This window comes from Hyperolius riggenbachi, chromosome 3 (assembly GCF_040937935.1).
Source record: "Hyperolius riggenbachi isolate aHypRig1 chromosome 3, aHypRig1.pri, whole genome shotgun sequence".
In the NCBI taxonomy this organism is placed as follows: domain Eukaryota; kingdom Metazoa; phylum Chordata; class Amphibia; order Anura; family Hyperoliidae; genus Hyperolius; species Hyperolius riggenbachi.
Window position 1 is genome coordinate 283,458,553 of NC_090648.1, and position 15,969 is coordinate 283,474,521.

The 15,969-nt window shown below is 39.8% G+C and overlaps 1 protein-coding gene across 2 annotated transcripts in view; it reads right to left on the bottom strand.

The window, feature by feature from the left end:
* Window positions 1-15,969, bottom strand: part of KCND2 (potassium voltage-gated channel subfamily D member 2) — a 523,848-nt gene that overhangs the window by 78,919 nt on the left and 428,960 nt on the right. For both annotated transcript variants that reach the window (XM_068272713.1, XM_068272712.1), the window contains exons 2-3: window positions 9,462-9,624; window positions 1,060-1,146 (exon numbers count right to left, since the gene is read on the bottom strand). In XM_068272713.1, coding sequence (XP_068128814.1) covers window positions 1,060-1,146; window positions 9,462-9,624 — 250 coding nt within the window. The remainder of the gene's footprint in view (window positions 1-1,059; window positions 1,147-9,461; window positions 9,625-15,969) is intronic.

Below are 15,969 nucleotides of genomic sequence, written 5' to 3' on the forward strand. Positions count from 1 at the left end.
GTGGGGGCAGGAGGAGACAGGACCAAGCAACAGTTTAGAATTGGATGTAGCACTGCAGTGAGGGAGATGGGGGAGCAGTTTAAAAGAAGAGAAGATCACTGTTAAGGAAGTTTGGTTGTCTTAATGTTAACAAGTGTTCTTACTGAGTATCTTTATACATACGTAAGGGTTCTTTTATACGGACAGCTGAAGGCTGTGAATGCACCCCCTGTCAGCTTTTCTCTTGCATCGACACTTGTTAATGCTTGGTGAACAGGTGCCCCCCATGGAGTCACAACTGAGCGCGGCTGCAACCGTGCTCAGACATAACATGTTGCGGTTCTCTACCACCGAGTAATGGCACCATGAGTCAAGTGCTGACATGCGTGGTGTTACAAATACTGCCATTCGGCTGCATGTTAATTGCACCCCAATGGCGCTCATGGCCAGCACCCAAAAAACTGAACTGTCTGAAAAGTGCGCAGTTCAACCTACCATCTGAAAGAGGCCTACATAATGCAAGAACGAGATAACTAATACCTGATGGGTAGTGTAATCTAGTCAAGGGCTACCCACAAAATTCTAGATTATAATGGAATAATCATGATGACATTTTATTTTTTATTTTTTTTTAAATTATCTTTGACTTTTGTTTTCAAGGAAGGTATTCATGTAAACCCTTAGTGTTTGCCCAAGGATAATTATCTACCTTCATTTATTATCAGTATCAAGTAGAGGTCAACAAGCAGATCTATTTACCTGTAGGTACCGGCTTGTTTATTTCTCAAAACTACTAGCTTTAATGGTCTCAGTTACCAGAAATGCAGTTTACTCCCGACACATACTATATATCACAGTTGCTAAGCTAAATTACTGCCTTCAGTAATCAATTATGGATGTTTACCACTCTTGTAGTTACTTCTGCATTCAATTATTCTATTGTATTCAGGATTTAGGCTGTGATGTGCTTGAGGCAGAGAACATTTGATGTTGATGTTTCAGAAAGCCATTTTGTGTGGCTGTATATGTACATTCTCATAGTACGAACAGTAGAAAAGAAGAGATAAAACTGAAACTTACCTCATTTAGTAAACCATTACGTTTGCTTTGTAAATAAGCATTGGCGCTTCCACTCTTTGCCACCCGAATTCTTGCAAGTCTTGCTTTCTGTGAAACAATTAAATAACAAATATTATATTTCCACCAATAATAGTTAATGCATCCATTACAACAGGCACAGACCATTATTATTTTTCTAATAATTCATTCAAACATTGTTTGGTTCATTTCAAAGCCTCTAACGTGCTATCATCATCATTTGATACATATGTTTGGGTCACTAGAGGCAACATGCCCCCTCTCCCAAGCACAGTTAACTCTTTAACCGCATGCAGACCAGTGTTACCCAGGGATGTTGGAGCCCTGCAGCGTGAAGCTCCACCTCCTGAGTGAGATCAGCATACATGGTACATTAGATGGGTACTCTTTGGGAGGGAGGGGTTACACCTTCCCCAATTAACTGAGCACACTTCTGGTGGTGCAACTATTGCTATGTATGTGGTGGTAGGAGGAGGTAGAATCTGGAAGCCCCTTTAATATCAAGGGGGGTACATTTTCACCCATTCCCACAAGGAATGAAAAGTGAAAACATGTGAAGACATAGTTTAAAACTACTTTGCTATTCATTATCAATAATAAATAACTTTAATTACTGGTAATGATCCCTTGCCAATATCCACTTTGAACGTCACTGAAGAGCCCCCCTGCCACATATCTACACACTCTGCACTACGCTGAGTGATGGACCTCCATGGCAGGGAGTTTAGCTAGCCCTGCTGCAAACTGATGAGTGCAGGTGTTGCTATAGCTGAGAAACTCCCTGCTCTGGGAGATGGCAGACAGTTCTATAGGGAATTTTCAGTCAATGTCTAGAGGATGCTGGCATGGGATTGTTAAAAAAAATATTCATTATGAATTAACAATAATAAATAGTGTAAGATAGTGTAAATGCAAATTCAAATTTATTACAGCACATTTACTTAAGATCCATTAACTGTATAACAGATAACATGTAATTGTTGGTATAATCTATGAGACTATAAGACTATGCTTCCCTTTGGTATTACCTTACCATCGAGTTAGGACTGATGGAAGGGGAAGTTTAAGTCAGGGATGGTTTGTGGTAAAATAGGGCCCTAGACAAAAATGTGTGGGACGGCTTACATTTTCATACTGTACTGACAGTAAACATGTGACCTTTACAATCCCTGACTTATGGCACCCCTAAGGAGCTTGGGGCCCTGGGCAATTGCCCGGTTTGACCCTATGGAAGCACCAGCCCTGATCTAGTACTAGTACAATGGGCTTTGGTCTCAGAAATTGTTATAGTTACCTTTCCAAATTTCTCAATCTTAATTATTATTATATTTTAACAGACAACCTCAGTGGACATAGATAAGTCATCATAAGGTAGGAAAAAGTTGACCATCCTAATCCAGTCATGCGTAGTGGGTGAGGTGGGGGACATTCATTTCATTGTTACTGCCTTGCTGGCACAGAAGAAAGCCTCCAATACCATTGTTTTGATGTGCTGTGCCACAGACTGATAACCAACAAAAGCTCCTTTATGTCTCCCCCAAGGCTCCCCATTTGTCTATTGATCAGGAGCAGTGAGAAGTCTTTTGTGCTGAGGATTCTCATTGGTCAGATGTGCGACAATGTCGATGGTCATCAGGGTATTCAATCAATATAATAACCACTTGCCGACCGCACGCTTATACTGTGCGTCGGCAAAGTGGCAGCTGCAGGACCAGCGACGCAGTTCTGCGTCGCCGGCTGCAGGCTAATTAATCAGGAAGCAGCCACTCGCGCGAGCGGCTGCTTCCTGTCAATTCATGGCGGGGGGCTCCGTGAATAGCCTGCGGGCCGCCGATCGCGGCTCGCAGGCTAAATGTAAACACAAGCGGAAATAATCCGCTTTGTTTACATTGTACGGCGCTGCTGCGCAGCAGCGCCGTAAGGCAGATCGGCGATCCCCGGCCAATCAGCGGCCGGGGATCGCCGCCATGTGACAGGGCACAGCCTGTCACTGGCTGCACAGGACGGATAGCGTCCTGTGCAGCCCTGATCACCGGGGATGAGCAGGTAGGAGAGGGAGGGTGGAATTTCGCCGCGGAGGGGGGCTTTGAGGTGCCCCCCCCGCAACAAGCCTGTCCACCAGAGCGATCAGACCCCCCCTGCACACCATCCCCATAGGTGGGAAAAAAGGGGGGCGATCTGATCGCTCTGCATGAAACATGATCTGTGCTGGGGGCTGCAGAGCCCACCCAGCACAGATCACAAACAATAACGCTGGTCCTTAAGGGGGGGTAAAGGGTGGGTCCTCAAGTGGTTAAAGAGACCTCAGAGGATTACAATGATAGGGACATATTGGAAGATGTGGATTATGGCGGCGTTTTATAGGAGTCAGTGCTTTTTTTACATGTAAGTCCTAGTGGGACTAGGTAATCAATGTATCCCATTACTCGTCCTCCTGGGAGGAGGGAAGATATCTCTTATTAATAGGGGCTTCAAGTCACCATACGTTGCTTTAAGAAGACTTGACTCCACATATCCTGCTGAGCACCAACTTGGGAGTGAGCCCCTTAGACAAGAGAATTTTGTAAGGGGGAATTTATTTTTCAGACTGAGCATCCCCCATACCAAGAACCATGTGGCTTTTATCACTTAGCTGTGTGAAAATATATCTACTTCACTGCATCAAGCAAAAATAACTTTTCCGTGGTTATCAGCTTCTGCAGCTACCGTCAGCCCTAAATGCTGGCTATAATCAGAATTGCATGTGCCTCCAGTTCTGGTAATAGAGTAAAGGAAGTAATTCCTACTTTGATATTGTTATATTGATGGCCTTCCACAAAAAGGCTTTGGGTTAAGTTGACCTAATTCAGTACATCAAGCATGAAGCTGCCAATCTGCAATCACAGTTTGTCTCAAAGTAATCAAAATCAAGTCCCCGTTATTTCTTTCTTTTTCTTTTTTTTGTCTCCTATATCTCTTCCGCGAAGAGAGCTACAAAACAAAAATCTAAATTTGTAATACTACACTTACACTAGACTGAATTTTGCTGTCCCATATTCAAAATAGGGCTTATCTGTATCTACACAATTCATATCCAGGCCAGAGACAGCCAATGATCTCTATGACAAGACTTAACTATTATTGTTCTTGTTGTTGTTATAAATAGGAGTAGTATTATTGCATCATCATTGCATCATCATTTTACGTGATTTACCTACATTCAGCTGTTGCCAAATCAATGTAATTACCTTTTGGTCGGGGGCTTGATATTTCATTAAGACCTGTACCTTGTGCCCACATTAATTACAAAATATATTTCAAACTGAGCAACAGCAAACTGATAATGAAGTGTTATAGGTAATAGAGAAATCTACATTAATTAAGCCCTGCATCTGAAGATGTGTGCTGTAAAATTCCTCACACCTCAATCCCATAGTGAAGTAAATTGATATAGCAAAATTAATTAGGAGGATATTCTCTTGAAATGTCAGGCAATTTCTTTCTTTCTTTCTTTCTTTTTTTTTTTTGTGGAGTTCAATTTCTTCTCTATTTCATATATGCCTTTCACTTAAAATGGAGAATGAACTGTTCGCACTTTGACATCTGGTTTTTCTGAAAGGCAAATTGATCTGTTCATAAATTACTCCCCAGTCGCTCATACAGCTGATGTATTAGCTCAGTGCCGGAGATTCTAGTTAAAAGTGAGAAAGTAATTGTTCATTTTATCCCTGTAATACATTGTAACTCGGCTTTACCATTGTTGTGAGGTGTTCGCAGATGAAACTAATGTAGACTACCAGCATTGAAATGTAGTCAGTTGCCGCTGCCACAATTCTATATATAAGAAAATCTTTTTTTAAAGCCTAAAATCAGGCATGCTGAAAATAGTCAATGTCCTCTGCTACCTAGAACTTCTGTAAACCTAAAATAAAAATAAATAAATCCTGCAGAATTCCTTTTCTTACAGGAGAAGTGGTTTGACTGCCTAAGGGTGCTTCCTTCTCCTTCCAGGTTCCCTGCCTGTCTCAACACTTTTTTATACCAAAATATGTGCCACCTAACTGACTTACTAGTGATTAAAGAGGAATAACAACATTAACCTGTGTGATGTAGTGCTCCTCATCCAGAAGCTTTGGAAGTGGTCTGAATCAGTATGTAACTACCTCTCTTCTGTACTAAGCAGCATGTCTGCTTTATACTTTTGTCCTACTACAGTGCTCGACAGGTTCAGAGAGAGAGATATTCATTCCATCAGCTAATAATTACAAACAATAGTGATACTTGTATTTTAAAAAATCTAGCCATTTAGAGCAAGAATAATTAGAACTTTCCCTACTGGAAATTTGATTTTTACACACTACATAATACAATACAATACAATAACATTTCTATAGCGCTTTTCTCCCATAGGACTCAAAGCGCTTAGGCTCTCTCAGATTCAGTAATTGGTAGTAGGATGAAGTATTCACACAACAAAAGTTATATTTCTGCAAATGCCAAATTGAACAGGTGGGTTCTCAGTCTTGATTTAAACACGTCCAGGGATGGAGCTGTCCTGATCTGTTGAGGTAAGGAGTTCCAAAAAGTAGGGACAGCATGACAGAAGGCTCTGGGACCAAAAGTTTCCAAGTGGACTCTGGGTATGACTAGATTATTAGAACCTGTGGATCTGAGAATGCGGGGATTGCTACGCAGCTGCAACATATCTTTCATGTATCCAGGGCCCAGATTATTCAGGGATTTAAATGGCAGTAGGCTGATCTTGAATAGAACCCTCCATTCTATAGATAGCCAGTGAAGGGAGTGCAGGACTGGCGTTATGTGGCAGTGACGGGGTTGGTTGGTTAGCAGTCTGGCAGCAGTATTCTGTATCAGCTGTAGGCAGTACAAGACCTTTTTTGGAAGGCCAGTGTAGAGAGCATTGCAGTAGTCCAGTCAGGAGGTAATGAAGGCATGAACTAAAGTTGGTAGATCTTCTGGGGGGATAATGACACCCCCCCCCCCCCCCACAGCACTACAGGTATTATATTTTGGAGGGGAGAGAGGGAACTTATAGAAGCTTATGAGCATTTTCATGCACCTTACATTCACAGTATGGCATGTAGACTTTGCTCATAAAGTATTGTCCCGCATTGTTTTACTTTTCAGTTGTGGAGAAAAAAAACGTGATAACCATTCACAAATGTTTGTGTGCAGTGTATGCAGCCTGTGCAGTGGAAGAGGACAGACCGAGTTCCATTATGTACTTGACAATTGCTCCTACAGCTTTTCGTCAGCAATAGAAGTGTGATTGTAATAATCAAGGTTCTTTGATATTAAAGGGTTGATGAAGGATGAGTTTCAAAAAGTTTTACAGCCAAACACAGTACTGAAAGAAACCAGTTTCTTTTAGTTTTACACTGGAAATGCTCTTGAGTTTAAACTTCATTCTATTGATTTTTAGTTATTTGTATGGATTATTGTTGTTGTGAACATGTATTTGTGTATGAGAATTACTCCTCAGTAATTTGCTAGTTTCTGTTTTGGTCCTCCATTTCCATCCATTTTTAGCCAATGATACATGCATTTTTTTCTATCAGTTTTAACAGATTGATGACAAAATCCTGTACCATCCTGTACCACCCGCAGCTATTTCCTGTGGTGATCAAGTTTCTTTTTTGCTTAAAAATGTTGGTGAGAACAGCAGTATGTTGTTGGAGATGATGATTTTTTGTAAAAGTCCTGACAAGTTTTGCTTTCTTTACCATGGATTTTTGGGATCTGTGGAAGCATTTTAATACCCGCATTGGGCTTTGTCAAGCAAGTTAGACAATTAAAAAACTGCCACATGGATATTTTTTTTCAAATGCTGCAGAAAAACTGTTTAGTATTTTATATCTTTCCTCCTCATGCCAATGTTCCAAGATGGCAGGAAACAGGAAGGTCCTATCATCTATGCCTCTGTTACAATGGACACCAACTGATTACCCTGTTTTATCATTGAATTGTATTATGTCCTGTACTTTCTGGCTATCTGGAAATATTTGTAGGGCAACAGAGTTTTTCCAAAAGAAAATGCAGATGAACAGATTAATGTTAGCCTGCCCATAGAAAATCTGTTTTGGGTCTGCTGTCAAGTCTGTCAAAATAAAGGATAAAAAGATCTAACATTATAAATATTTTCAATCTCCCGAGTTGGTCACTATGGGTGTCAGAGAAGCAAAAGGGGCTTCTTTATAAATTGCAAGTTTTATTTAAGAAAACAGACAAAGTCCATCTCCAGTCACACAATTATTTAGTATTCAGAGTACTGGTAAGTGCTTGAAAGTTATATTCTTTATGTTGTGTATCAGAAGCAACAGAGTGCAGTGAGTGAATTTTGAGCTCTTTGGTTGTGGCTGCTCCTGGGAGAGCAGGAAAAAATGGCGCAAGACGAGCACCTATAAAAATGGCTCCACCATAGGCGGCAATAGTACAAACCACGATTAGCGGCAAGAAAGGTTAAATTATGGCGCTCGATAAATAGCGGGCGGGCCCGTTATTTATCGGGCAGCATAGTTTAAACTTCTTGCTGCTAATTGGTGTTTGTACTTTTGTACTATTGCCTAAGGTGGCAATAATACAGGTGCAGACAGCGCAGCGGGGGTACATTAGTTAGATTTAGGAATGGTAAGGTTTAGTGTGAGACAGGCAGGGGGCTTTAAGGCAGAGGGCTTTAGTATACATTACTTGGTCCCTGGCGGTCCCATCTCCTTCACTTCTTTCTTAGGAAGGAAGGCATCACCCTGTGCTATTTGTTCGCCGCACCATTTTTAAATGTATGCTGCTCTTGGGGCTTGGATTGCATCACCTCCACGGCTTTGAGTACAGATGGGTTAGCACAGTCTCAATCTGTCTAAGATGATGGCAGCCTACAGTACAGACAGACAGTGATGCAGAAAGTAGTCATGGTCTGGTCTCCTGACCAGGTATTTTACAAATGTTTTATTGGATATCAGCTAATCAAGAAGGTTATAGACAGACATAAACATGCTCTGCGGCTGCGTGTCTAAACTGATCTAGGAAAATATTTGTGCCTGACCTGGGACTTGAAAAGAAACCAACATTATTACTGGTTTCAACCATTGTCCCTCCCTTACAAAAGTATTCTGCTGATGGTTCCAAGATTTTTGCTTTACTTGATACTAGATAACACAATACAAGACTCTGCTCTTATATTTATAGGTCTTATAAAGAAACACTTTAAGGCTTTTTGATACTTAGCAAATGAAAGGGCTTTTGCAAGCTGGTATTTGTATTTTACATCTGACATGCTTTTTGGAAGCACTTTGGACAGATTTGATTGAACGCAATATTTTCATTTTGAATGGTTAAACAATGGCTGCCTGTGTTCATACATGCTGTTGACAACAAGTTTTGCATTGCTGATGTGTTTTTCTAAATTGAGCATTGTGTTACTATTACGCTGCATTTGAAGTTCTTTTGTGAATGTCCTGACTCTAGAACTTAATGAAAGCACAATGTATGTGCTTGGGAAAGGCATCTAAAGTACACATCAGTCAAATGTATCTCAACTGCAGGTGAAAAACACTCCCTCTTTTCAGACTACAGGCTTCCAGAAGCTACAGCTTACATGCTCCTAATTCTGTCACCCATGAACCCATCAGTTTACAAATCTTAAATAGGAGCTTTACTCAATTTATCTTAATTAATAAAAGTTCTTATTTTTACAATATTTGTTTATAAATTAATTAGTCAGTGTTAGGCCATTGTAAAATCTTCAATTTATCACAGGTAGCAACATCTTTACTGCTGTCAAGATGCATCACTGTGGAATGTTTGTGTGTTGGGAAGGGAGAAGGAACAACACCTGATCTCCCAGAAAGCTCTGGGGCAGAAGACTGTGTGACATTACAGCCTAGGTTAAGCAATTACTGGGAGGGCCAGGTTACATACCAATGTACAGCAATGTATAGATATAGGTACATACATTCTGATGCTGAAACTAAGATACTTCATGTAAAAAATGTGTATCCTGAAGAATCTATTACATTTACTGTGTGTCATTACAGTTTCTCTTTAACTTAGTAACAACAGACATTATTTCCAAATTCAGCAGAACCAATAGTTACAACACCTAATTCATCTAATTTAAAAAAAAAATCTTTTTATTGGAATGATTAAGCAGCGGAAAGGTCTGAGAAATTTATGACATCAGATGAAAATTGTGGCATGCTTTCTTCCGAGAGACCTTTGTGTGTAAATAAACCTTCCAAACATTGGTTGCTATTTTTATGTATCTTCTGCCACACACACTGCTGCCAAACCTTGTACTTCTGCATTTCATTTCTGTTATACGTGTGTCTCAGTTTGCACTGTGCATGTAGATTGACTCAAGGCTGTTCAGAGGAATTTTATCTCTTTACCTTTTGCGCTCTGCGTTTGTCTGCTCGTTGATTCTGATGGTAGATCCGGCTAAAATTGGAAACTATTACAGGCACCGGTAACGCAATCACCAAGACACCACTCAGGGAGCAGATGGAGCCAAAAATTTTCCCAGCTATTGTCTTTGGAACCATATCACCATACCTGCAAAGCAAACAATCAAATATAAAGCTCACATGCAAGCTTGACCAAATGAAGTCATCTATTAACACAGTATTCATCAACAAGCATGATAACCATTATCAAAACAACAAGTTAAATCATTGGGATGGTAACCAGCCTTCCAGTGTGATTAGAAAAGCACAGAACAGAAAGCAAAACATGTACTGCCAAATGTTCCATTTGGAGAGGGGTGACAGATTTATGCAGCAGGAATAATTATGCTTTGTGCTTTATTTTCAAGCATCTTTACAATGTCACAGGGTTCAAGTTTATTAGACAAGTACAATCGTAAACACATTTCTAATAAGAGAAGTCTATAAATAAGTATATTGCTCATTCCCAGGTAATAGATTTTCAGTTCATGAATTTAATGACAAACTCCACACTTACAGCATGCTGACCATTTGTGTCAGGGTTAAAGTATAAAAGGACAAACGTGTGTATTTTTTTTTAAGGTTTAAAGACACACCGTGCCCATTTTTATTATGCTGGAAAATATTAGAGAACATAAGTAATCCTGCAAACATGGCTTGCGTTTATTAAAAATTGTGCGCTGATAGGTGTCTTAAGCCTATAATTATCCCCTGGTTCTTATTAAACCTCACCAAGGGTTGCTGGAAGACTAGTGGCTGGCTGTTGCATGCATGTACCTTCAAATAAACCTATTTAAGGGAGCCAGAGCAGCCAGGAATTTCATAGAAATGATCCTTATTGTGGCTAACTGTACAATTACTAATTCACTAAACTTCAGTAGCCTTTGATTTAGTCTGATATGACCCAGGAAATGGTCGTAAACTTTTGACACCTAACAGAATTACTACATAACTAAAGGTAGGCTTACTTTTTTAATTTGCAAGTTAGAAAATAGAAATCAGAATGTGTTTGATGACAGTGAAGGCAGGGGCATGAATACACAGGGCCGCCCTTTCCCCGGGCAGAGGTCTGTTGGCCAAGCCCATCCCCCCAACCTTCATCATGGTCGTTGGGGAGTAGGCCGGGAGCTAAGAGGCCCAGTCCTGTACATAATTAATGCAAAGCAGGCATTCTCTGTTCATTGTGCAAGTGATATGCATCCAGCCAATTACCATACTAGGACTGAAGCTGCATGATGATTAGCTAGCTGCACGGCAGTGACGGCACTTTCAAAATGGAGGAGACATGTATCATGCCAGGAACAGGTCCGTATAACGCTTCACTGTGCTGCCTGCTCTGAATTAATTATGTATAGGACCACCCCCAGCTCCCGGGCCCCTTCCTGTCTCCCCCCAGCTGTTGCCCCCCCGCGACCACAGGGGTTTCAGGGGCTATAGTTACACCAGTGAGTGGAGGTAGCCATACATTATCTTATAGTGGCTCTGTCAGCCAAGCAGTACTTGTTTCTTGACCAATAAGCCACTTCTATGTGGTCCTCCTTTGAGAATTTCTACATGTAAAGAGAGTGAAATTCACAGAGAAGCACATACTGATTTATAAGATGATCAGTTTATGCTTCTCTGACTGGCTGGCTATGATCAGCCTACACACAAAGCAAAAATGAAACCTAGTCACGTGATCATAATCAACCAGTCAGAGTAATTCATATTAATAACCTGATAAATAAATGGGGTTCTCTCCCATTAATTCTCTGTAAAGGGAAAATTCTTGCACGACAATAGATTGTCTCTAGTACCCACCCATCAATCCCCTACTCTATCCATGCAGATTTACTGTCGGTCCTGACTATGGTATGGATGGAAAAACTACTCAAAATCAGTTTTATCAATTACATCAATCTACCGGTTTATCAATTAAATTCAAGACTAAATAAGTTATTATCATGGCACATACCCATTTTTCAACAAACTAAACCAGCTTAAAGTGAATTTGCAGTTTTTTTTTTCATATTTGCTGATTTACTTTGTATAGTTTTTAAAAAATGCACTTTTCAAAAATATTTATTTTCTTTAATTAGGGATAAATAAAATATTAGAAGTAAACATTTTTTTTTCTCCTTTTGTTGCTCCAGCTGCTGGTTTGACATTGTAACATTTTGTGAAAAGGAAATACGTCTTGCTTTAAGCCTCATACACATGCTGTATGAAAGTTTGCTGAAGTGGCTGAAAACGACTGCCTCTCCCCAGAATCTAGCATGAGTACAGTGACCCTGGCACCTCAGACAACGATCAGCACGGTGGACGGACAGTGCTGACAGAGAGCATTGTTCCCCTCACCCTGTCCACTCCTTGTGTGCCATCCAATCAGCCCTCCTCCCCCATGCATAGCAACAGAACACATCACTGGCCTAGAGGCTAGTGATGCATCTGTACAGTTGCCATATACATCTGCATTGCTGCCCTTGGGACTGATTCTCCATTCCTTCTGGGCAACTTGCATTGTACATGTGTACAAGGCTTTACTGTTGCAGTAAACAGTTTCTTAACACAATAAAAGCCTAAGCACCAGATCTGCAGACCCTGTTAAAGAGAGACTGAAGCGAACAAAAATTGCTATTTTTACCTAGTAGTTTGTTTCAGCACTCTCAGTAGTGAGGGCTTTAGACCCCCAAAATCCCCGGGGCAGTGCTTCCTAAAAGAGGCAGAGTTTTCTGCTGTAGCTCTGCCTCTACTGATGTCAATCGCCGCGGATCGCCTCCTCTCCCCGCCCTTCTCAGTCTTCCTTCACAGAGAGGGGCGGGGAGAGGCGGAGATCCGCACAGCTGCAGCTCAAAGCTCTGCCTTCCCGGGCAGCAAAATCCACGACCAAGAAAGTTGTGTATGTTTACCCCGGGATTTGGGGGTATAAACCCCTCATTTTGGCTTGGGGATGCGGCGGTTTACATCTACTGAGACTACTTAAGTGAACTACCAGATAAAAATAGCAATTTTTGTTTGCGTCAGAGTCTCTTTAAGGCTCATACACACATCCAACATAATGCACAACGAACCACACAACAAGATGTTTACATGACAAGTACGTACACACACGCTAACCAACTAACTCACTTAAATACACAAGCTAAACTACAAACTGCACAACATGTCCCCATTCAAAAACAACAAGGTTGATCAAACAACTTGTACACTTGTGGCCAACCTGAGAGATAGTTGTGCAGTTGATTCACTGGATGGATCTGGCAAACCACCTGTTATCAGTTGGTTGTCTTGTTGTTTGCCAGGCGTACACACTCCCAACTGTCTTCCATTCCAACAGACCAAGTTTAGATAATAGTTGGACAGATTGTTTGGATGTGTGTATGAGCCTTAAAGTGACACTGAAGCGAGAAAAAAAAAACGTATGATATAATAAATTGTATGTGTAGTACACTCATAGGACATTAGTAGCAAAGAAAATTGTCTCATATTTTTATTTTCAGTTATATAGCTTTTTTTTTATAACATTGCATCATTCTCTAATATTTGCAGTTTACAAACTATACTCTGTATTTTATACTATGAAACAGAGAAGGAAAGTTCAAAGGGGCATTACCTCTGCAGTAAAACCTTGAACAAACAAGAAACAGTGAGACAGGTTGAGATAAGTGCTTCAGAAAAGAGCACTGCTGACTAAATTAGCCGGAGAGCTCAGCTAAGCTCTTTTGCATAGATAACTGAAATTTTTTTAACTCTTCCTATACTGAAAACAATACAAGTCCCATATATTTGCTACTAATGTTCTATTTCTTAGCTATGCTATACATACAAATTGTAATATCATACATTTATTTTCACTTTAGATTCTCTTTAATCACTTAAGCCTATCTGGATGAACATTAACGTCCAGATATGCTGCGTGCACTCCCGCCGGCCACGTGCGCTCCCACCGTCAGCCGTTAGCCCAGCAATCACTGAATGAGATTATAGCTCCTATTCATTGATCGAAGCCCCACACAAAAAAACGACAGTTTTTCTGAGTTAAAGAGAAATTCCCATCCTCATTCATGTTCCTGGAAGCGTGATCGTACGCTTCCAGGACTTTTTGACTGTGGCCATCTTGTGGCCAAATAGTAAAACTACACCCACATCCATTTTTCATTAAATAAATATATTTAAAATTAGCTGTTTTCCACCCACACCAAAAATTACCCAAATAACATTTTTATTAATAAAAAAAATTACAATTAAAAAACAAAACAAAACATAAATAGTTACCTAAGGGTCAGAACTTTTTAAATATGCATGTCAAAGGAGTATATTAATATATTTTTTTAAATTATGAGCTTGTAAATAGTGATGGACGCAAAATTGGAAAAATGCACTTTATTTCCAAATAAAATATTGATGCCATACATTGTGTTAGGGACATAATTTAAATGGTGTAATAAGCGGGACAAATGGGCAAATAAAATACATGGGTTTTAATTACGGTAGCATGTATTAATTTCAAACTATATTGGCCAAAAACTGAGAAATAATGATTTTTTTTCCATTTCTTTCCTAATATTCCTGTTAAAATAGATTTAAAATAAAATAATTCTTAGCAAAATGTATCACCCAAAGAAAGCCTAATTGGTGGTGGAAAAAACAAGATATAGATCAATCCATTGTGATGAGTAGTGATAAAGTTATTGGCAAATGAATGGGAGGTGAAAGTTGCTCAGATCCAAGAAATGAACGACCCTGTGGGCTGAAGTGGTTAATCTCTACCTCATGAAATCAGAATAAGACCTTTCTTGAACTCACAAACTTTGAAAATCAAGCCAGTGGGTGCAACATTTTCCTCTAGGAAAAATGTTACGTTTTAATTTGTAATATTTCATATTTTCCTGATTAAATACGTTAGCATACTTTTAAAAATTGACTAGTACTAAACCTAAAGCAAAAGTGAAAACATAGCTTTATGAACCCTTTAGACAGGCATGTGAAGGAAAGAATTGCAGTTTGCATTTTTGATGCCTCTGCCAATAGCGCTATGATATTACAGGCAAAGGATGTAGGCTATATTTTTCTAAAAAGCTATAAATAAGGTAATTGAAATAATTGAAAATTATACTGCAGAACTCTTCCAGGCTGTGACCAATGACCTTAAACTGACTCAGTTTATTGCATTTTTTTTAAACTAAAATGTTCATTGATTTGCATTATCAGTGTAAGTAATATGCATGAACGTGAAAATGTCCACCAGATGGCATAATGCACCATTTCTAGATGATTATGTTTCAACTGCAGAGAATCGACACAGATTGCTAATTATGACTGCTCCAAAGCTCAGACTTCACTTATGTTACTGCGTCTTTGTTTAAATGTAAGTTTAAAGAATATATTTTTTCTGAAGTGTTATTTTAGGACTTGTCACCTCCTGATGTCTTTCATGTTTTCATCAAAAAATCTGTATAGTCTACATAACATATGGGCAGACGATATCATCTTCATTTTATTACTTTGTTTAAATCAACTGAAGTAGCAGAAACTGATATATGCATTGTGTTTGTACACAAACTTCATGTATATAAAATATGACTCTGCATACAGTTCTAGGATTAGTCAGATATCACACCAAGAATAAGAAGAGATGACCTGCACACTGCTGGGAATTGGAGCTGTATTTCTTCCTTACTCAGATGAGATACGATCATTGAATGGCTCATTCCCTTTTCTACTTAGAGGAGAGAATGACTGACAACTAGATTAAGTTTCCTAAAGCAGCCAAAAAATTCTGGGCAACACAAGTATTGCTGATGCCGGAAGTTGTTTGACAAGAATGTCACTACTTTGTACTGAGAACAGCCATAGAAAAAGAAAAAAAGGTAAATTAAATGAACACCATTTGTTTTAATAAATGTTGTCACAAATATATGAAACTTTACCAAGTCAAGGAAGAAATATCTAGATTTTTCTATGTACCAATAATTTGCATATGCCAGGAAATAAAAATTAAAGCCTAGTATGAAACCATGGTTTGGATTTCAGTTGTTCGGGTTTCATGGATGGTAAAATGCTGATGATAAATGCTGTCAAAGCTCAGCCCTCCCCCCCCCCCCCCCACCCCACACACACACACTTCTTAGGGCCCTTTTCCACTAGCAATCGCTAGCGTTCACGCTGAACGCTAGCGATTGCTGAATCGCAATTACCGGCGATTCCCCGACGTTCGCGGCCGCGATTTTGCTATGCTATGCACTGCATAGCAAAATCGCGGCAATAATCGCTCCGCCGCGCGATCGCGATCCGGTCAAAAACGAATCGCGGTAGTGGAAATGACCTACCGCGATTCCTATGCTAAAAGCAAACTGTAGCGATTTGACAAATCACTAGCGGTTTGCGGTTTTGCGATTAAGCAATCGCAAACGCTGTAGTGGAAAAGGGCCCTTAGGGATGTTTGTTTCAGTTTGTTTTAGATGTCCCTTTTCAC